At 40.2% G+C, this 22,065-nt stretch overlaps 1 protein-coding gene across 1 annotated transcript in view; it reads right to left on the reverse strand.

Moving 5' to 3' along the window:
- The window catches only part of LOC104250408 (guanine nucleotide-binding protein subunit alpha-14), an 86,103-nt gene extending 66,434 nt beyond the window's left edge, over positions 1-19,669 (reverse strand). Inside the window, exon 1 of the mRNA XM_059834443.1 lies at positions 19,549-19,669. Coding sequence (XP_059690426.1) covers positions 19,549-19,669 — 121 coding nt within the window. The remainder of the gene's footprint in view (positions 1-19,548) is intronic.
- Between the last annotated feature and the right edge of the window lie 2,396 nt (positions 19,670-22,065).

The following is a 22,065-nucleotide window of genomic DNA, read 5'->3' on the forward strand; positions in this document are numbered from 1 at the left end:
CATTCATAACTTTTTAAGAACAGTACATTGCCATGTATTTGTGATAAAGTAATCTACTAAGCATTATTAGCTTACGTTTCACAAGTATGTTTGGCACTGGTGACTGCAAAAAAGGGTAGAACTTCAAGAAAAGGGAAAAGTGTCTCTAAATTGTTACATTCACCAGCATTGAATAGGATGGCACAGAACTCATGCCTGTTGAGGTTTACCTGAAATAAGCTCTGTCTGCTAAACATAGCTAGCTTATGTCTTTGAGGGTTCTACAATTTGGAAAGTGGTGGAAAAAACGATGGACTAGATAGCTGCGCTGCCATTCAGAGGGTCCTCAACAAGCTGGAGAATCAGGCCAACAGAAACCTTATGCAGCTCAACAAAGGGAAATGCAAAGTTCTGCACTGGAGAAAGAACAACCCCAGGCATCAGTATGTGCTGGGGTCTGACCATCTGGAAAGCAGCATGACGGAAAAGACCCTGGCGATCCTGGTGGACACTGAGTTGAACATGAGCCAACAGCCTCCCGAGCTGCATTAGGAGGAGTGCGGCCAGCAGGTGAAGGGAGGTGATTTTTCTGCTCTAATGAGCACCGGTTAGACACATATGGAGCGCAGGGTCCAGGTCTGGGCTTCCCATTATAACAGAGATATAGACATACTGGAGGGAGTCAGGTGAAGGGCCCGTAAGATAAAGCATCTCTCATACGAGGAGAGGCTGAGAGAGCTGGGACTGTTTCCCCTAGGGAAGAGTAGTCTCAGAGGGGGTCTTATCAGTGTGCACAAATATCTGATGGTGAGAGTAAAGAAGATGGAGCTAGACTCTTCTAGTGGTGCCCAATGACAGGACAGGAGGCAATGAAGACAGACTGGAATATAAGAAATTTTATTTAAACATAAGAAAAACCTTTTTTTAATGTGAAGGTGACTGAATATGCAAACAGTCTGTGCAGCAGGTAGGTTGCCTCTATGTTTGGAGGATACTCAAAACCCAGCTGGACACAGTCCTGAGTAGCGTGCTCTAGGTGACCCTGCTTTGAACAGGGGCATGAATGATACAATCTCCAGAGGTCCCTTCCAACCTCGATGACTTGTGATTCTATGACTTTGTGGATAAAAACACAGCCCAAAATAACATAGTAGTGTGGTGGGGAGAATCTGGAAGTTGACTGAAACCCGGTCCCCAGAGGCAGGGGCACCTCATGTAAAACTTTCATTGAGCCAAAACAATATTGAGCTTGAAAAGGCTATTCGGATCACAAAGAGGACAAGAGAAGAACCTGAACACCACCAGATCTGCACAGCTGTGGGAGATGGACAGAACAGGATCCTACCTAGAGACAGAGTGGTGACTACATGGAAACAGTCTCCCAAGAGGCTGAGTGAGATCAAAGCCCAGCTTCTGCGCATCCAGTTCTGCATACCACCCAAATTTAGTGTAGCTTTTGGACCACAGGTTGCAGCTCTTCTATTATTCTCCTACAGATTTTTTGGATTAGCAGTATTACTTAGTTACTGTTAGTCAAAAAAGGCTAAAAGTACTGACCTTATATCAGGAAAAAATGGCAGGCAGGCATTTTGGAGTCTGCCAGTAAGATTATGGATTGCCAGAAACAAACTTCGTGGCTAGTCAAAAAAACAAACAAACAAAAAAAACCCCAAACCCATACATACTAATCTTAACTGCTAATTACAAAGACTGTCCTCATCCTCCACTTTTTTTGTTGTCCCTGAATCAGCAGCTCCACAGCTTGCTTTTTAAAATACTATTGGGAAATAGGAGGTGAATGGGGATAGATCCATACTCACACCACATTAATATAGACATAAGCAAGCTCAAAGGGTTACCTTACATAGTTTCAAACTTTAACATCGTAGGATGACAGTCATTATTTACAACTGCGAGCTTTCTACCATAACAATCTTCTATTGCAAGAACAAGCTGAGTGATAGAAAGCTTTAGAAACCAGCAATAATAAATCCTAGCAAAATCTGCTTTCAAAATGAGTATTTTTTCCTGGTTTTTAACAAACAGCAATAAAAGTTTCTAGTATTTTATCTTCCCATCAGGAATTTTAAAACTTTTCTAGCTGTTTACAAGGGTGAAGAAATATAGGGCAATTATTCCCAAGTTATTTTTAAATAGCCAAGAAGAGTAGATGATGGTATTCTTGCTATTTTATCTGTAGCAGCCCCTTGATCTATCCATAGGTGCTTCAAAGAATCCCATTTCTTCAGGTAACAAGTTGTTGCTGCTACAGGTAATTGAACCTGGTGAGAACATACCAAGATAGCAGAGACTCCATCCAGCAAGTTTGCACTCACGGGAACAGTTTTGACTTAGTACCCCATATTCAAAAGTAGCAGAGTCATTTTTGAGTGCCACCGTGCCCCAACTAATAACCTGCCATTCAGATGCTACACAGGCATGTCTTCCAGAGCTGAGGTTGCTCCCACACAAGAAACCTAGTAATCTCCTCAGTGCAGTTTAAGCTTTGGTGCCAGAACACACAAAAGCAGCCCACGCTCATTTGTGGTTTCCATGTGGCAACTTAGCAGGGTTAGGTTTATGGTTGGACTTGATGATCTTAAAGGTCTTTTCCAACCTAAATGATTCTATGATTCTATGAACTTATTTGCTATACACAAGCAAGCTCTCCAACCACTTTTCGAAAGTGTAAGACATTGCTGAAGTTAATAACTTTGGATTTAAATATACAGCTTTAAAGTGAGAAGCCCCCAAGACCAGCAGCCATTGTTTGAGGCGTGTGTGTATCTATGCGTACGCATACACACAATACATACAATTGTACCAATGCCTTTTTTGTTACACCTTCATTTCTGTGAGGTTACCCAGGAAAAGTGTCTGAACCAGACCTATACCTTACTAAAATTCTATAGCATAGCAAGGGAAAGAAAGGTGAATTAATTTAGGCTGGTGAAAATCCTATTTTCCTAGTTTTGCTGTTTTCAGTGAGCTGTTAAATAAATTTGACTCCAAGGAACACGATTCTCCATCCTCCTGTCTCTACCTCCAAAAGCTCTGATTCGAGACCAAAATATTTTCCCAGACCCAGAGGACCACATCATTGCACCTGACGAACCAGGTCCAAATACAGTACTGCAGCAGATCAGATCCAGAATAGCATCACTCACTAGATGCAAACAATTCCCAGCTAGTCTTCACTGAATAATGCCGCGCAGTCCTTCAGTGAGACTCTATGGGCATGTAGGTATCAAACCCAGAGCTTTTGCAGTGGATCTGACATTAGCCACAGTCATTTGCTATTGCAGATCCTTGATAATGACTCTGGTTTCTCTAACGGGCCAGAATTACATGCTGGTGCATGCCTGTCCAACCATCTGCAGCCACTTATGACCATAATATCCCTCACCATTTCATAGACCATTTCAGATTTACATCCCAACAGATGCTGCCACAATGGCAAATCTGATCACTAAATAAAAGTGTCAAATTATATAACACTTGTACACATTTATTTAACACTTATCATCCTTCCTTCAGGTTTAAGCATCCCTTATACTTACACCATTCTCCACAACTGCTAACACAGCTCCACAGCTGATAACACATAGTTATCCAACGCATTTTAGGTTCAAACTTTTAAGTTCAGGCTTAGGCTTTGAACCTACAACCATTGCCAAACCTCAAAAAAGCCAGGATCCTGTAGGGCATAACTAAGAAATAGAATAACAGCTTAATTCTAAGAACCTAAGCAGCAGCCAAAACCGATCTACTGGTACTGAACCGTTCGTAAGCTTAATTTTAACAGCTGAAAGCCGTCATGGAACACTTGTATTTATTATGTGAATACTAAGATTAATACTAAGATAGAGGATGTTGTGCAAACTTACACCTTAGCCAAGAAATACAGCTATATTAGGAAAGGGAACTGTTTCTCAGGGGCACTCAGGAAGCTGAAGAATTTCTCAAAAGATTGTAAGAAGAAACTATTGCAAATTTCTTAAGCGACTTTAAATGGTGACTGTACCCAGTAACATGCAAATATGGTAATACAAATGCATTTGAAATACAATTGTATACATCCATTTAAACTGGCAAAAAAACTTAGCAGGATTTGGGGTCACAAGCTTAATCAAAACCACTCTAACCTGAAAACAAAACAGTTATTATTAACATTTGAGCTCAAAGGGCAAAGCAATAGATGCCCCCCCAGTCCTCTCCAAAAGAGAGTAAAAGAACTAAGAGTAAGAATTATCTTTTATACCCTGGCCCCCAGAGAATATCAACATATGTCAACCTGTTAATATTTGCTTTCTTATGGCTGTTGTATTAAACTGAGCACAGCTGGATGGATCTTATCAAAGAGACAAAGACCAGAATAAATCAGTGTTCCTGAAATGCAGAGTTTCAATCCCCCTAAGGAAATGACTATAATTCAGATCTAGAGGCTATGGTTTGCAGTGTTACATGTAACAAATCTATAGCTAACGTTTTCAATATACATTATGTGTAGCACTGAAGAAAAAACTACAAAACCCTACTCCAGACCCAGAAGTAACATAAATAGTCAAACAACAATTTCAAAGACAAGATAGATTTGGTAAAGGTTACTTCTGCAGTCATTTGCCAGGGAGGTAGAAATGGTTTAATGGGTGGCCCATGGAGAAACAGCAGTCATAAAGGAGCAGCCAGTTCAAAAAGGTAGTCAAGCAAAATCGTTCCGAGAAAAATCATACTAATACTAAAGTCTAAGGCAGGGGGTTTCTGTAGCTTCTAAGCAACCTGAGTTACAATTATTTCATCTAATCGAAGCAGCCCTCATAGGAGTGGCTGAGAATACTTCTACTGTTACCAAAGGTCTTTTTGACACTTAAGAACAATTCTTGAATTAAAAATTTTTAATACATAAGCATGAAAAAATACCTCCACACATCCCCCTGAATTGCATACGTGAACACAGATAACTCTTAGATGAGTTTTACAAAGCAAAAAGTGATAAAATATGTACTTATTCCAGCATACAGCCACACAATCACTCCTAGCAATGGTAAATTACTAGGTAAAACAGATACTAGTTAGGGATTGCACTCTTAAGTCCAAAGCATACTCGGCACAATGGAAGCATTCAACTACTTTAACAGATGCTACATACATGCTTACACAAATTACATAGTTAGGATAAAAATTACTTACTGATCTCCTTGAGACTGGCCCGAATGAAAACTGTCAAATGGTAAAAACTACAGCCTGATTACAGCAAATGTTACTAGCAGAAAAGTGCTGAGCTCCAAAAAGCCCAATAGCTCTTCCAGAAAATAATAGTTAAAAAATAGACTCACACAACAGTATACGTGGTCATGCACACAGTATTTTCCCCAGAAGGTAATAAGAGATATAATGTCCTAATCTGTTCCAAAGCAGCAAAATATTAGACCTCCATGATTAGACTACTACATGTTCTTTATGTTAGATGCTAATAGTATCAACACACAAACTCCCTATCTCATCTGGCTGCATAGCTCATAATTAAAAACCATCTGAATTAAGGTTTGAAACATGACCGTGAAATACTGTATCACCAATCCCTTGCCATTATCATCATACTTCTATCAATTCTCAGTACACCAGAAACACTGTTTTGTATTCAATGTCTGTACCTCTACCTCAGATACAAGCTCAAAAGTGTGAAATACTTTACATACATGATTTGCAATAAAAAGACTGCAAGTACTAAGCAGGTTTCCCTGTTCAGTCTGCATTTCACAGAGCTCCAGCTGTTTCTCCACATAGCCAAATAAAAAACTCAAGGAACACGCAATCCCAAAAGATCCCTTTTTTATCACTCCCAGTGCTTAAACTGGGATTGTCAAACATCTAGGTATTAAAAACAATTAGCTGATGAGAACTGCAGGATTTAAAGTGTGAGAGATTAACAAATTAAACATTGTTGAAGACTCCATTGATAAAAAACAAAAATAAAACCCAAGACACAAAAGTGCAAAATAAAACCAGTTCAAATTTAAAACTACATTTTTCTATTTTTACAGAGACAAGTACATCTCATGAGAAGAAATTTCTGCTGCATTAAGTTTAAAAGTACTAAATAGCATACTTTGCACCAAGTATAATAACACACTATTTTATGTTAAAATGAAAAACAATTTTGTAAGAAACTGCTGCCCTTTAAAAACACACCCATTTAATGATTCATTTTATTTAAAAAAATGCACTCTGAAGTAAAAAAAGCTCTCGTCACCTGAATTGTATCTAAATTCCTGTAAGTTTCACCGGGCCTACTGGCATTACGTAGAAGGCATATTCCTAAATCTGTTAGAACTGGCTTTAACTCACCTATCCAGAGTTTCAGCACATAAACAACTTCAAAACAAAAGCTGAGGTTTGAAATGTCTCTGTCTCATGCGGTAACAGGATGGTAGGCAGCTCTACCCTAAACGAACCACCATTCTGAGATTTTATAGGGCCTCAGTTCTTTTGCATGGGAAATTATGACCAATTTAACCTCGGAGAGAGACTGTCAGTGCTCAGGTCAGCTCGTAATTCTAAGCAACATGTTCACTCCCTTTCTTCTTTCTCTTAGCAATAAGAACTGGACTTTTCAGGTGTCAGTTTACAGCAACCTGCCAGTGCAGCTGTGCTGGGAGGTGACTGTACACATGTAGATGGCAAGAACTTGCAAGTAAAGCACTGGAAAAGAATTTAAATGGCTTGACACTGCAAAAGTTACCAAGAGGGGGGGAAAAAAAAAGTTTAATAACCAGTGAAAACTTCCAGTGAAATGAACTTTGCTTTCGTCTACACAGTTTTCAAACTGTGCTGTGACTGGGGGGAGAAAAAAATACAAAAACGAAAACCTACAGTACACTAATGCACATGAAGATAAAGGTCTAGAAACTCTGCACTATGGGATTGGCAGGAACTCCTCCCAGACATAAGTTTGCAAACTCCTTGTCTTGATTGATATCCATTAGTGTTTAAGAATTTCAGGTAGAAAATTAGGACCCCTATGTGTCTGTCAAGTAAGAGACACCAGCTCCTGCTCAGAGGTTACGTAGCACAGTGTCACAGAAGGTGCTACCTCAGAAAAAGCATAGGCTGACACGTGGCTTTCCGATTGTGAAGTAACAATAAACCGAAGTCAAGCATAAAAGCTTCCTGCTTGGGTAATGAATGCCAAGTTTTTATACAAAACATGTTTTCATTTCAAACACGAAGCTAGGAATTGTGAAATGGGTATGTCCTAAGGGCTAGAATGAATTGTTTGGCCTTTCCTACCAAAGAAAATATATCAGGTTGGGAACTTACTTGCTTTTTAAAATACATATTAAGATTATGGATAAGCGCTTGGCACAATAACCTTGGAAATATTATGTCCAAAAAGTATTTACTTGTAAGTTTTTTTTAAAAAAAAAAAAGGCTTATTTTGTGACACATGTTTTTATTTACTTAAAGGGTTTTGCTTTTCAGTTAGTGTTCCATGCAATTCTCAACCAGTGGCTAACTACAGAGATTTCCAAGATGCTCTCCATAAAGTTCTAATGCTTTTTCAGCAAAAGATGTGCAGAAGTACAAGCCCTAGGAAAAGTAATCACATGTAAAAGAAATTAACTACAGGAGACCTGGGACTAGCAGTGGAACCACAAAACATTACAAGTATGTAACACATCTAGAAACCCATTCTTCCTTTTTATTTAAATGTTATTTTACAAGAATTTTTTCTTCCATGGAGTCCCTTCAGTTTGAAGATAGCAAATGAAGGTATCTCCAACAAGCTATTTCAGCTCTAGCTCAACATTGAGAGGGAAAAAGGTGTCATCATTAAACTAATGCTTTCATCATAGAAATGGTTATTTCAGTACTGAGGAGCATTATTACTGAGGAACCCAACAGAACTTCAGTGATGAAATATCTCAATGTATTCCTGAACTTTAATGAAGTTTTATTAACTCATATTTAGCATTCATTACAAGCACACTCAATTTTCTCTTAGAAAGTTGGAATACTGTTTTGAAAAATAATTTTGTAAGCTAAATCCAACTTCCTAACATAATCACACTGAAATTCCGTAACAATGAGAGAAGATAATCATAAAGAACAGCAGTGTCACTGTGCACAAAGGTTTTTGCAAAGATCTGCTTACCTGCACTACTGTTGTAGAAAACATCCTATAATTCAAGTGAGAATCCTGCATTACCTGCTGAGAGTTCTGCCTGCAGAAAAAGCACCATTGCTTGAAAGTCTGAAAGTAAGCGAATATACAATATAATGGACAGCATCAACTCCCACATTATCATTCACACATTTTTTGCCTCTAGTGCAATGAAAAACACAGAATGTGTTTTCACACAGAAGGAACCGATTCATACCAAAACTGCAGAACTTCATTCCTATTACAATTTTTTTCATAACTACAGGCTTGGGCTGATAAAATTGCAGGTTCAATAGAACCAGTGTAAATGTATTTGAAAAGAATGAATTTGAATTTAATTTAAAATACAAATGCAGTCACTGCTACTACCGGCAAAAGAAACGATGTTCAGACAGCAAAGCCTACTCTCCCCCAGCCACCAAGAAAAAAAACCCACAGCAATTCATTTTCAGGCACAGGTTATTTTCCTATTTACAGTTCAGAACGCTATCTATAGAAAGTTAATCATCCCCATTATTCCATACAATAAGTCTAATAGAAGGGTATGAATATTAGAAGAAATGTACCAAATAGAGACTAGTCAACCAATTGGAAAAGGACACCTTTTTAAAAGGACATTTGAGAAAAGCAGAATCACAGCTAATGAAGCTGGCCTTTATGTTTTGATTTTTGTTTAAGAGCATGTATATTTAATTTGCACTACTTGAGTCAAAGAGGCTTCAAATTTAATTTTCCTAAAACAAAACTTCAAAGAAAGAAGATACTAACCACATTATCAAATCTTGTTCCTTTTTCCTTCTTTTTTGGACAAAAACCTGTAACTTTAAAATATCTGAATCATTAACATTGCTGTGCTAAGCACAGACTGGAAAATACTACATAATTATCTTTTTACCATTTAACATTTTTTCACACTGCTTTTGATAATACTTGCTTTAAGCGTATGTGTTTTAAGTGGAAAGTGCTGTCTCTCTGTGCTCTGTTTGCAACCCATGTATCAGTGAAAAATGTGCAAATAGAAGTGATGGAAAAATAATTTCAAAGTTTCCTATGCTGCAATTATCACTTTGGATTAACTATGCAACAGTGGAAACTGGAACGTCCAAGAAATTGTAATATCATTCTACGATTCTGATGTAAATAAACAAATGTTACAGCTTTTTCATAACAGGCTGTCATATGTTGGCACATTCATTTTTCAACTGTATTTTACAGCACTTTTTGCACTGACATTGCAAACTGCTTGCCATAGGAAATGATGGAAGACTTCATAAGACACAATATTTCAGATAAATAAAATTTATCTGTCCCTATTTAAGAAAGAAGCAAAGAGACTGAGTCAACAGTCAAACATCAAGCAACAATGTGCGAAGTGGAAAAGAGCAAGGGTAGAAAACCACACTGTGCTAGGCATACTGAAAAGTTAGCTTACTCTTTCAAGAAATACTGCAAATAAAGTTATATGTACAAAATCTTCATCTAAATTTACACAGAATTTTACACATGTAACAGATGTGAGGCAAAGCAGAGTAACTACAGAAAAGCATTAAGATACAAGACAGCTCAAAAGCCACTGAACACAGTTTAAAATACATAACCAAAACAAGTTTGTGAGCTACTACTAAGTTTCAACAATTAAATATGATAGAGTACAGAAATTTCAGCAATAAAAATCAATATGACCTAATTTTTCACCTTTTTTTTTTGTCATATGCTAAGCAAAGAAATAAAAATCTTTCTTCAAAGCCCTTTAAATCACAGGCTAGATCAATTTACTGACTGAAAATAGGAAAGTACGGGTAAAATGGATTAGTAGTTACTTGTTATTTACTAGTAATTTTTTTCCTCAGATTTTCTATGTGCTTTATTGTAAAAAGATAGTAATTTTAAAAAGAGATTTTATTTACTTGAATCAAATTTTAACTTTGTTTTTAGCATATTGAAAGTGGCAACCTGAAAACATTACATACTCTCAGCTATGAGTGAACCCTTCTGAGCAGAAACCCAAAAGCATGTTTCAAGTAAGTTTTCTCAGTGTTCAGGTTTATAAACAATTGGGCTAAGAGTCTTCAGGACACATCAGCAAGTTGATCGCTCCCTCCAAAACAAGCCTAAAAGTAACTCTTAATACCACTGAGGTGGAAAATATTCATGTACATTTGCTAAGTACTGTAATTAGAAATATTTGGTGCCTGATCCAAAACAGTTTAAAAAAATTGTCAGAATTTTCTCCTTCAATGACACTGACCCAAAACTTACTTTGCAAAGGCAGCTACGTGCAACAGTTTTTAAATGAACTTCAAAGGAGTTAAATTATCAAAGGAAAAAAAAAAAGAAAAAAAGAAAAGAGCAATACCTAAAAACATTAAAACAAACTGAAGCCAGAGAAAAGTAACATAGTCAAGGCAAACTTTCAACATGCTGGATAATACAACATGCATTCTGCATGCAAAGAAAGCTGTATCTACATCTTTTGGAAAACAAATTCCAAATGAGTTCTGATCCCTTTTTGATGTTTGCAAATGAAGCTGCATGCTTAGATGACTATCCAAATTAAAGAGACTGAATTAAACACAGTACATCTAGAACGTTAGGAAGTGGCAAAATCAATCTCAAGGGCTTTGAAGCTACATTTTAAACAAACAGTTCTTCAGGCAACAATTTGTATACCACTACTCATAAAAAAATGATCTAACTTGCTTTCCTCAGTGGAGGAAATCATTAGACCTGGAACTGATTTAGAGAAAGGAAAAAGGAAAAAGGAAAACATAACAACTAAAGCTTGTATTTAATATTTCACTGCAAAACCTAGAGCTAAACTATTTCCCAGGACAGTATTTTAGTTATTATGTTTCATTCTTTCCAACAGGAGCACTCTTCCAGAAGCATTTGTTTGTTCAAATTGACCATCTGCTCTTACAAATCAAAAAGGAACAAAATTAATAGTGGCTCTATATGATTCTCACACTCAAATGGAAGCCAAGCACTAATCTGTCATGGATCAGCACTTGCTAGACATAAGATCAACACCTATTACTCGGAGAGGTTTTCTGTTTATATAGTGGGGAAAAAAAGTGACGTGGTGACACACAACTGCCTTTGCTAAATATTTTTTTGACAAAAAAGTGTGTTTAGCAGTAGCTATGAATCAATAAAGATATGGTACAGCCACCCTTAAACTGTGAAAAGAAGGTAAAGGAGTAGCATACAGCAGTCCTTGCCTTCTTTGTGTGCTTTCATTCGTACTAAGTTATTCTGGAGGTAAAAGGGAAGCTAGCCAGCTAGATATATTTACGAAGATTACACAGATCATTAAAAATCAGTAGATTATAATTTTATCAGAGCTAGTTAAACTATATGAGCAAAACATGATTGTGATATTACAGAGCAATTAATTAATATATTTGAACAGTCAAAGAGGTCATTCACTTGGAAAGGGTTAGTACTGAAGCCATAGCAAAGACTGCATGAATCACAGCAAAATAGATAAAATGAACATATGCACTATTGCGTTTGCTTTGTGCACATGAAACAATTCCTTGCTTAGTTCACCCAGCCATTGCTGATCAGAGAGAAATTCAACAAAGAGTCAGGCTTTGGTTTTAAGTTGTAGTCCCTCAGTACTTCAAAATTAAAGCTTGCAATGTGTAACCTCCCAGTACTTCATACATGGTGTTCCTGCATAACGGGGGAGCTGTGGAATCCTGAGCACTTATTTTAGGCTAGACCTTGTATTTTGGTTTCAAAGCAGAAGATACACTTTCCTTTGGAAACAAGACCAGATGGGATGAAATGAAAAAAAAATTATTCAATTATCTTCCCTTATGACAGCAGTCACAAAAAAACCAAACAAACAATTGCATTATCTCCCTTATTCAGTTCTGTTGCTTTCTTCAAGGAACATGAAGAACGAACATTAGCTATCACGGAAAACGACGGCACACCAAAAAGCCAAAATGGTCAACAGTAAGATGTGATTTTATAGAAGAATTGCAGGGATGCCACTTTATTCCCTTCAGTGAGTTACCTTTTTAGGACCTTACAGGTAGCAAAACATTCTCAACAGATCGTGTCCTCATCTTTTCACTACTAATCTCTCCCCTCCCAAAGTAATGCTTCATGGGTTTTGTATACCAAGTAATATAAAACCAAAGGCAACAAAGCCATGTGACTCTTTTCCTCCTCAAAACATTGTGCTTGTTTTATCTTACAACAACTGCTACTAGTTGTCTGGTAACTGCTATCCCTTTGACATTTAAAAAAAAATTCTTTGATGTTTTGATAATGATGGTATCAACCAGAAACACAACAGTTAATTCTTCCAAAATTAAGCACAGAGCATACTAGACTTGGAAAATAACTGGCATTTTCAACTAATACCCAGTGAAGCCAAAAAAATGTTATTGGCACAAAGCACTGGCACTTAATGATCATTTTGCTAAATTTCCAAACAAAGGAATGTTATCTTAATACGATCCTTAAAACATTTAAAATTGCATAATGATAATGTCAAGAGAAAGATTTAAACTGTTCTATTCAAAGAGCAGAAAGGCTGTTTTAATTAAAAGGTACATGGGGAGAATTAATGAATTATCACTTGATAGCTTCAACGTACCTTTCTCAGAAATAAAATCCGGTTCAACTAAAATTACTATCTTGATACACATACTGATGGGTAAAAATCTGAGCAAACGTTTGAGCGAGTTGCTGTAAATTTTGATTGGTTTTGCTACCCAGCATGTTCATCCAAGGACCAGTCTACCTTCAGCCCTGCAAAATCAGGTTCTCATTATTGAAGTACACTGAGTTTTTCTAATTTAAAGAAGGATGGTACCTTGATCCTACTATCTGTAATGTGATTCAGAAACAATTAAGGATGAAGATGTATTTGTACACTGATAGAGCTGTTCTTACATATGCTTACATTATCTCTGGACTTCATGATGCCAGTCAGCCATGCACAACCCAAACAGTTTATAAATATTCTACAGCTGCCCATCATGATGAAGCTTGTGGCTACTGAAATTGATTTGTATCAAGTATTTGCTCAGATTAGCTTCTAAAGAAATGGATTATCTCATTTACTCTTAGAAATTGTAGTACACAATCAGAATCTCAAGGCATAACCAGCAGTTGTTCACTCCATCCGTTTTCTCTAGAGTCAATTTTGGCAATCCTGTGTTAGCAAACTACTAAAACAAAATGAACAGACTTAACCACATTCATGTCAAAGTATCATTCTTCAAACTAAGACAGCCTCCTCTCTTTGTGCCTATTCAAGTTAGATTAGTTTTACACTCTTTCTTCCTGGTATTAATTTACAAACAGATAGGAAATGAAAAGAACAAATTTACCAGATAGATAAGCAGAGGGATTCCTTGTTTTTTTCCAGAATCTGTTCACAGAAGCCAACACAGATGTAATAAATACGTCTGACAAAGACAGGCAGACAGCTTGGAGAAGGAAGGCTGCAGAAAATCAAGCAACCACTATCAGATACACCCTCATGACCTAGCATATATGCACTGCTCTAGTGCACATATCCCAGGAAGATAAACCAAGAGCCATTATTGCCAATTAACAGTGAGGAGTTGAGACCCAGCAACATTTTATCTCATGTCTGATTTCCAATGAATTATGGAGTTGCACAGGCTAGGATGCCCTGACTGTGCCCTCCAACACCCACATGGGTTCAGGCACAATCATGCTCACTGATTAACTAAGCTCTGTCTCAGCCCTTAAGGTTTTCATCAGCCTTTCATTCACCACGGACAGAGCTGGTTAGCAACAGTAATAAAAACAATGCATAAAAAACACATTCAAAATGGAAGAGTAAAACAATTCTGGTAATTACAACCCAGTGAGAGCCACAGCAGAAAACTGACAAACCAATACGCAAAGTCATTAGTGTACTGAGAAAAAAATCCAGTTCACTCTAGATGCTCAGTCTTGATTCTTTGAGCTTATGTTAAATCCAAAGATGTTTATTTCAGATTAATTTATACAGTCTGCTGGCTTAGATTAACACAGACAGATCTACTAAGGACTTTGGTAAGATGGACTCTACCATCACTAGACTGCTATGGATATGTTTTCTTCCTCCGTATCCTTCTGACTTGTGCAAATTCAAATTGATCTCATCATAGGCAGGTTTCTTATTCCTATGCCAATACTAAAAAATAGTAAATTGTATTTTTACCACATCCATGAATGCCAGCCTGCCCAGTGCCATCAAGAAAATTAACGGTGCCGACACATCTAGAACTTTCCTGTTCTCAGAGAGATTAATTTGTGCTCTCTGTAGAAATACAATGACTTCTTTTAAGGAAAAAAAAGGTCCAAAGAGATGTCTTGCTACTGCAATGAATGCCACAAAGTGCTTCATCTACCTGTATGGAAGTTTCTGGTTCAATACAGTGCTTCTGTCCCCACACCCAACTATAGGTGAAAATGTAGAACTGGGCTGATTCATACTAAATTGTAGCTGCGTATGTTTAGAAACTCATTCTTTTTTGGCATGACTGGGAAGACAGATCCCACAGATGGTCTCCATCACATACTTCAGACCATTGTCCAAGTCTCAGAATCAGACGAGCCTTCACAAGACTTCCTGCTACAGTTAGAAGCCAGTCAAAATCTGCACGCTCGTGCTCATTCTCCCTCTAAATATAGGAGACTTCTCTGAGAAATGCAAAATGCAGTGCTGGTCAATTCCTTTACTATCTTAGAAACTCTGAAGCAAAGGATGGTGTCACATGATTCAGTCTTGCAGCTTCATGATTTCTTCTGTTAACCTTATGTTTTAAATGGGAAAATTGCGAAGTGACAACAGTGTCCCAGGCATGACAGCAAAGCTTTTAGTAAAGCCTGATTTTATTTTCTGCTCTTTCTCCTTGCCAAAGCATGGCCTAAAATTAGAGAGAAAGAAGAAAAAAAGTGGTTCATAGACAACCCACATGTGATATGATCAATGTAAAATTTTCCAGGTGCTCAAAAGAAAATGAAGGCCTACGACAGCATGTCTATCAAAAGTGCAGTCTTACTGCACTGAAATCTGTCGTAGTCTTGTACGGTTGGAGATCTTCCTACTTCCAATCAGGAGTCAAAGTAATGCCAGCCTACCATCTTTATATCACTTCTTAAAACTGTTGTGGACTGCCTCCCCAAATGTGTCTCTCTCCATTAGACAAGCCCTAGAAAAAGCAGCTGTTCTATCTTGATGTGGCTTATCACTGAGAACTGACTCTGCCTGTCAAACATGACTCTCTTCACACCCAGCCATTATAACGATGCAGGCTGGAAGAATATCCACTTGAGATGGCCTCACTGGGCCTTCAGCAGGACCACCTGAGCTTACCCCCACAGTTCACATCCTGATGCTGTGTGTGTGTTCATAAACAGCATTATTGTCCCCACGCTTAGAGGTTGGTTTTACACTAAAGTTTTATTCACAATCATAATTTAAGTACTTATTTATAAATTATTATGTCCTCTAATAAGCCGTCAGGAAAAGAATACAACATTTGTCCTCTTAGCCATTAAATATATTTTGTTTTGTTTTTGAAAAATGCCCACTTCTCCCAGCAACAAATTCGTCTTAATTAGGAGTTTTTAATGTGGTCTTTGTTTAGGAACCTGTAATGCCTGCAACGGGGTCCATTCTGCAAAAAGTCTCAGTACTATGGAACCATCTGAGCTCTACCCAAAATCTGCAACCACTGTCAAGAGGGAAACCCTGATGCACTTGACTGGGGGGGGCGGGGGGCAGGGCAGAGAAAAGCTGAAAAAAAGGCAAAGCGGAAAAAAAAAGCCAGGCGAGTAGGGAACAGGTATTCAAGGGTAACAATGAAAATCGATGTTTTAAAAAAAATAGTAAAACCAGCCATTTCTCAGTATATTTCTCAAGAAGAATCAAGATTTCAAAATATATTATATCCCCCTTTATAAGCACACCACTGCCATGCACGTGCACGGGCACAGTGAAGAAAAAAATTACTTATTTGCTTCAACTTGGAAAACAGATGGATGAAGAGGGATGTAACAGGTCTGTAATACCAATAGAGGCATGGGGGTGAATGAATAGGCGCTGACAGTCTGCAGCCTCTTTCAACACAAATATTAAGAGGTTTTAAATAAGAGGAATAGGTCAATCAAAAACAAAAGGATGTGGGTTTTGACACAGAACACGAGTAAGCTGACCATCTCCTGCCACAAAATGCTGTGGATGGCAGAAGCATGGCAGATAAATGCATGGAAGAGGAATCCGTCCAGAGTTGCTGAAAAAGAACCCCCATGTGGCTCAGGAAGCTCCTGAGACAGGAGCAGTTGGAAGCTGAGAGTACAGGCTGGGGAAAGGAGAGGAGTCGTGTTTATGCCACTCTTGTATCACTCCTTGAAGATGTGTTTCTTGATGACAAAACATTGCTGGATGGATAGTAATCCAGAATAACCACCCTTCTTCCTATCATGTAAAGGACTAAAGGAACTGCTAAGTTTGCCAGACAAGAAGATACATTTTTACTTTTCATTGAACAGTGCAAGGTTCAAATTACACTTTCTAAAGTGTATTTGCAATATCTAGATGTACATAGTTACATCCATATTCAAGAAAATACCGTAATTACTACCATAAAGAAGTTACGCTTCTCATAGTACTACATATACTGGTAATGTCCCACCTAGGTCAGAACGAAGTTTTAGTTTGTTTATTGCAACAGCTGGTTTCAGAAAAGGCTTGGTATTCCCCCAAGACCCATGAGGACTGCCACAGATGAGTGCTTTTGAAAAGTCTCTTTGAAAGCATACTGCTTCTTCTACAGGTTTGCAGTCTTTTTGTATGAGTGATTAACATTATTGCTTCACCTGAGGTCTTCCTCGGTGGTTTTGCACTACAACAAGCAAATAAAGTAGGAGTCTCCTTCTTTTTGAAGAAGGAGAAGCTGACTACGATGCAACTAGAACCAGCAGATGAACACAGACAGTACTCAAACTTACTTTTGCCCTTTACAGTTCTAACATTACAGTTCCTTACAATTTTAAACTTGGACTCAAATATTGTAATGGACAGGTTTGCCCTCAAAACAAATCAATAGCCTCATTTGACTTCATGGCTAACAGACACGTGGGATTTCACTCTAATTTCTCCATCAATCCTAAGTCTTAAGCTAGCCAAAAGTTTTCCCTTGAGATAGCTACAAAAAATATTTTCATCTAAATAACTCAGGGCTTGGAGAAATCCAGACTCCAAGAAGCAAAACCAGGCTGAGAACCAAGCCTCTCAGGGCTGGTCATCCATGGGCTCTCCGCACCATGACTCAATAATGTTGACTACACTGTCCACAGGAATGCAGCCAGCAGTTACCTAAGGACACCACCCTCAGTTAAAAATTTCATCTCATCTCTGATACAAAGGTATACAAACTCAATTTCTAGATGCAGCAGCTCCTTATGATTTGCCTACTAGGTTCTAGCTTTCCATTTACTTTCCTGTATCCTTTGCTAAAAATCACACTAAGAATCTGCTACTCCTTGTTCAAAAACCTATAAAATTATGCTTGACCGTAAGTATTATTTATACATTCTGCTTTACATTCAAACAGCCAACCTGTCCAACAATTCTTTCAATTGTTGTGCACGACATACAATAATCATAGTTGTACACTGCTGCATATAGCTGAAGAAGGTGTGTTTTACAATCATTTCATTAAGAAAAAATATAAACAGAGTGATAATGTATGGTTTTTGGTTTGTGGGGGTTTTTTTGTCAGTCCTATGTTTTTCAAAACAAAATTAACTGTTCTCATGCTCACCTGTTTTCCTGGTAAAAACAGTGAATGAATATAGAAAAAACACACACTGCACAGCATGTGATATCCCAAAAGCAAACAGAGGAGAAAGCGTGAAAACAGTAAACATTCTAACATTTAAATTGCTTAAAGGTAGAGCATTATACTGAAGCAAACTGGAATAAAAGTTCCTTTCCAATCTTTTGAGGCATCAGCAGCACAGATAAAACATTGCACTAGAGGAGTTTTTAACAGACAATTCTTATTTCTTATAAATATTCACTGCGAAATCCAAAATCCAACAGACATCAGTTTAGACTTGCATCCATCAACCACAGATTTCTACACAGGTAATAGGCAAAGGCAATAACAAACCAGACATACGGCACTGAGGGTGAGTCAGTGTTTTGGGTTCTCATTTTTTTAAAACAGTTTCACGTTAAAATCATTTTGTAATTCCACACTGAGAGCAGCCTGTTTAAACTTAAGTTTCTGATCTACAGTTTTGCTCAGTCTTCCTAAAGACTTACTGTTGGAGGCCTGGTTGGTCATTTGGTGAGGTACGTTACGCAAGCAGCTATACCTTGACCCATCCGCAGCAGCGATGAAGGCAGAGTCTCTAGCAAGGGAGTGTTACCGCTAGCGCCCGGCCGCGCTACCTCACTGACTCACGGCACTACAGGCACAGACTTCTCCTCTGGCACTGGTTATAGCAAGAGAAGCTGTTCCCACACCAGGGGCTTGGACGCCTGAGAGCTCCTGCACCGCGCTGTTTGGGCACAAAGAGCTGTCACCGAAAAGAAGTCCTTCCTAGACTGAGGCTGCTTAAACCTTAGTTTAAGATTTTGTGTCAGACGGTTTCACGTTTCTTGTCTTCTTTCAGCCCCTGCTGTGGGCTTCGTTTCACCCCCAGCCGGTATCAGAGCAGCGGGAACTCCATCGTCGGTTTGGCATCTGCGTGGAGCAGCAACAGCTAGAAAGGCTCAAAGCTGTCAGCATCATCCGCACCAGAGCTCTCACCGACACCTCCGCCAAGCTGAGTTACCAACAGTGAGGCTGCACCCACTGAGAGAGTCAAGCGGCTGCTGTAGGAGACGGTGCCCCAGGAGTGAGGCTCTGAGCGGAGGCCGGCGGGCAGGGCCAGGCTGCTACTGCCTCCACCCGCCCCTCAGTGGGAGGCCCTCAGCGCGGTGCCGGGGACACCAGTGCCGAGAACCACCGCGCGCTCCCAGACACGGGACAGGCCACGCGCCAGGGTCAGGCGGGTACTACCATTTCCTGAGCTTGCAGTCGGCTTCAACTCACCACGCCTTACCACAGCGTCACCCTACGCAACACCGTGGCCTCCTCACGGTGCCCGGGCACGTTTGGGTTTGGTTTGGTTTGGTTCCTCTCGAAAGAAAACCCCCGGCAGGCAGCAAACCTACGCGCACAGGGCCGGGAAAACCTGCCCCGCCTCCCCGGCCCCGCCGCACAAAGGCAGCGCCGGCTGAAACTTCAAACGAACCGCTGCCCGCACCGGCGGGAGACCTCCAGACCAGCAGGCAGAGCCCCGCCGGGACGAGGTGCCTCCGCGCCCCGGGACGGGCGGGCGGCTCGGCGGCGGCAGCCCGCACTCACCCAGCAGCAGCAGCTTCAGCTCCCGGCGCGCGTCCCGCTTGTCCCGGCGCAGCTGCCGCTCGATCTCCGCGCTGATGCGCTGCGACTCCTTCTCCTCGGCGGAGAGGCAGCAGCCGGCCATGGCCACCGGCGACGCCCGCTCCCGCCGCCGGAGGAGAGCGCAGGGAAGCCGGCCCCCAACCGCGCCTCTCCGCGGCAAGGGGCGGCCGCCTCGCCTCCTGCCGCCGGAGGGGCCGCGGGGCCGGGACAGGCAGGTGCCGCCTCCTCCCGCTGGTGAATGATTGCGGGCGCGGCCGGGCTGCTGCTCCGGCGGGGCGGGAACTATCCTCCTCCCGCAGCGCTGGAGCTTGGCGGGGCGGAAAGGGGCACCTTGCGGGCTGCGGCGCGCGGGGGGCCCTGGGGGGGCGGGAAGTGAAGGGGTCCGGTTACTTAAAAAACCTTCGTACACACACACAAGCCCCAGAATAACGAGGGAAAAAAAAAAACAACACCCTACACCGCACACAGCCATTGGCGAAAGTTAGGAGGCCGGAGGGGAAGGGGAGGCTGGCTGTCACCACGGAGCTTCGGCTGCCTGCGGGGGGGGGGGGGGGGCTGCCTGCGGGGGGGGGCTGCCTGCGGGCGGGCAGCGCGCGGTCGCCCCGCTCGCGCCTCCCTCTGAGGCCGCCGGAGGGCAGAGCGGCGACCTGGGAGGTCAGCGTTGTAAAATCCCGCACCTGGGGCTTTCTTTCCCTTTCCCCACCTGACACCTTTGCGTCTCGACAAGGATGGAGGCTGTGAAAGGGAGGGGGACGTGCCAGCCTTTGCTGTCGGCTGGTTTTCATTTTGGAGGTTTTTTTGGAATTAGCTGTATTTCACTTCTTGCTCACATAGTTGAGTCTAGCATTTAACTTCCTGGCTTGCATTTTGTAAGGAATACAGTCTTGGAAAATCTTTGACATCTAAGTGGTGCCTGCAGCAGTAAAACTAGTATCCTTCAGAGCAGCTACAAAGCCTTAACGCCAGGCTGCTTCAGGTGCCCTGTCGATGTCCCCCAGGACCGCTTACGGTAAGGCAGCAGTCGCTTTGCTTCTTGCCTGCTGCAAGTAGTTCAAGGTCTGTGGTAATATAGATACGTAGCAATTAGCAGCATTATTACAAAAGACGTGTTTGCTATTCCTTAATATAGAAAACACGGACTTCCTACAGAGCGATTATCACCGTCTCGTTTGAGGACATGGAACTGCAAGCAAGCTGCTGGGCTACTGCGGCGCCAAGGAGAAAGAGCTACCTATTCACTTGTGCTAAAATTACAATTACAGCTCTGTGCTGAGGCTGGCTGAGGCTAGAGATCTCATGTCTTCAGGACTGTTTTCAGTTCAGCCCCTTCTGTTCTTTGGGCCGAATCATCTCCATAGCTGTTCTAGGACACACTTCCTAATGTAACACTACATCATACTCCATGTCCCAGAGTTTGAGACTCATTTACAAGTTTGCAAACAGCGGAGAATATAGTATTTATGACCTTCTAACTCTACTGAAGGTCTGCAAAATCAGCACGTGATTTTTAAATCTCTTTCAGGTTATTTCAGGTCTAGAAAGCATTTTTTTCTGGTGTTTTGGGGTGGAGGAGAGAGGGGAAGAAGCATTTATTGCCCAGGAGCTAGATCGTCAGGTTTATAGTAACACTGTGTATGCATTAAAAATTAATTTTTTCTCAGTGTTGCTTTCTCTGTGCATGCGTTCAAAGTTTCCTTAGAGTTTGATTCTTTACTTTGTCATCCTCCTACCATTTTTTTCTCTACTGGTTTATTCTGAAGAAAACAAACCTTGTAATGATACTTAACTTTAGAACTTGCAGAGTTTTAAATGCATTTAGTAACAAGCAACAAGCTTTTGACTCAAAGTTTATGCAACAGTGATAGGTGAAACCATTAGAAAATAGAAAGATAAGCGAATATTTATTTAAACAAACGTAAGTGGTTCATTTGTTGGTTTCTTCTCCACAGGCAGTTGCGTGTTTTTTTATCGTGAATGTAAAACACTTATTAAAATCAAAGCTTAGTATTTCTAGGAGCATGGAAAACAATTGTCTCCGCTTTTACCAATTAAATATGTAAGAGTAAGTAACTATAAAGCAGTTGCTTCATAATTTGTAAATATTTTTGTACTTTTTAGTACTGGTAACTTTTTAGAATACTTTCTTGACATAAGAAGGAATGCAGACAGGTTTTAAAGGAGTCAGCCTCCTCTGAGTTTGCTGATTCTGGAGTTTCACACAAATGTGGCTATTCTCCTGTTATTCATTGCTAGTGCAAGTAAATATTTGCCTTGTCTAATAGTATTTGATGACCAGTACATACAGTTTGAGATAAGCGTCAGAATCAGGTTTTTTGGTGAAGTACAGAAAGGTGTACACAGCAGTACAATTCCCACTACACTAACAACTTTGAAAATTCACATAATTATCTCTGTTCCCACATTAGGGTTGGCTCTCCAAGGAGAAAATTCAAAGTCCAAATTTATTCTAACTGTATA

Source organism: Gavia stellata, chromosome Z (assembly GCF_030936135.1).
Source record: "Gavia stellata isolate bGavSte3 chromosome Z, bGavSte3.hap2, whole genome shotgun sequence".
Lineage (NCBI taxonomy): Eukaryota > Metazoa > Chordata > Aves > Gaviiformes > Gaviidae > Gavia > Gavia stellata.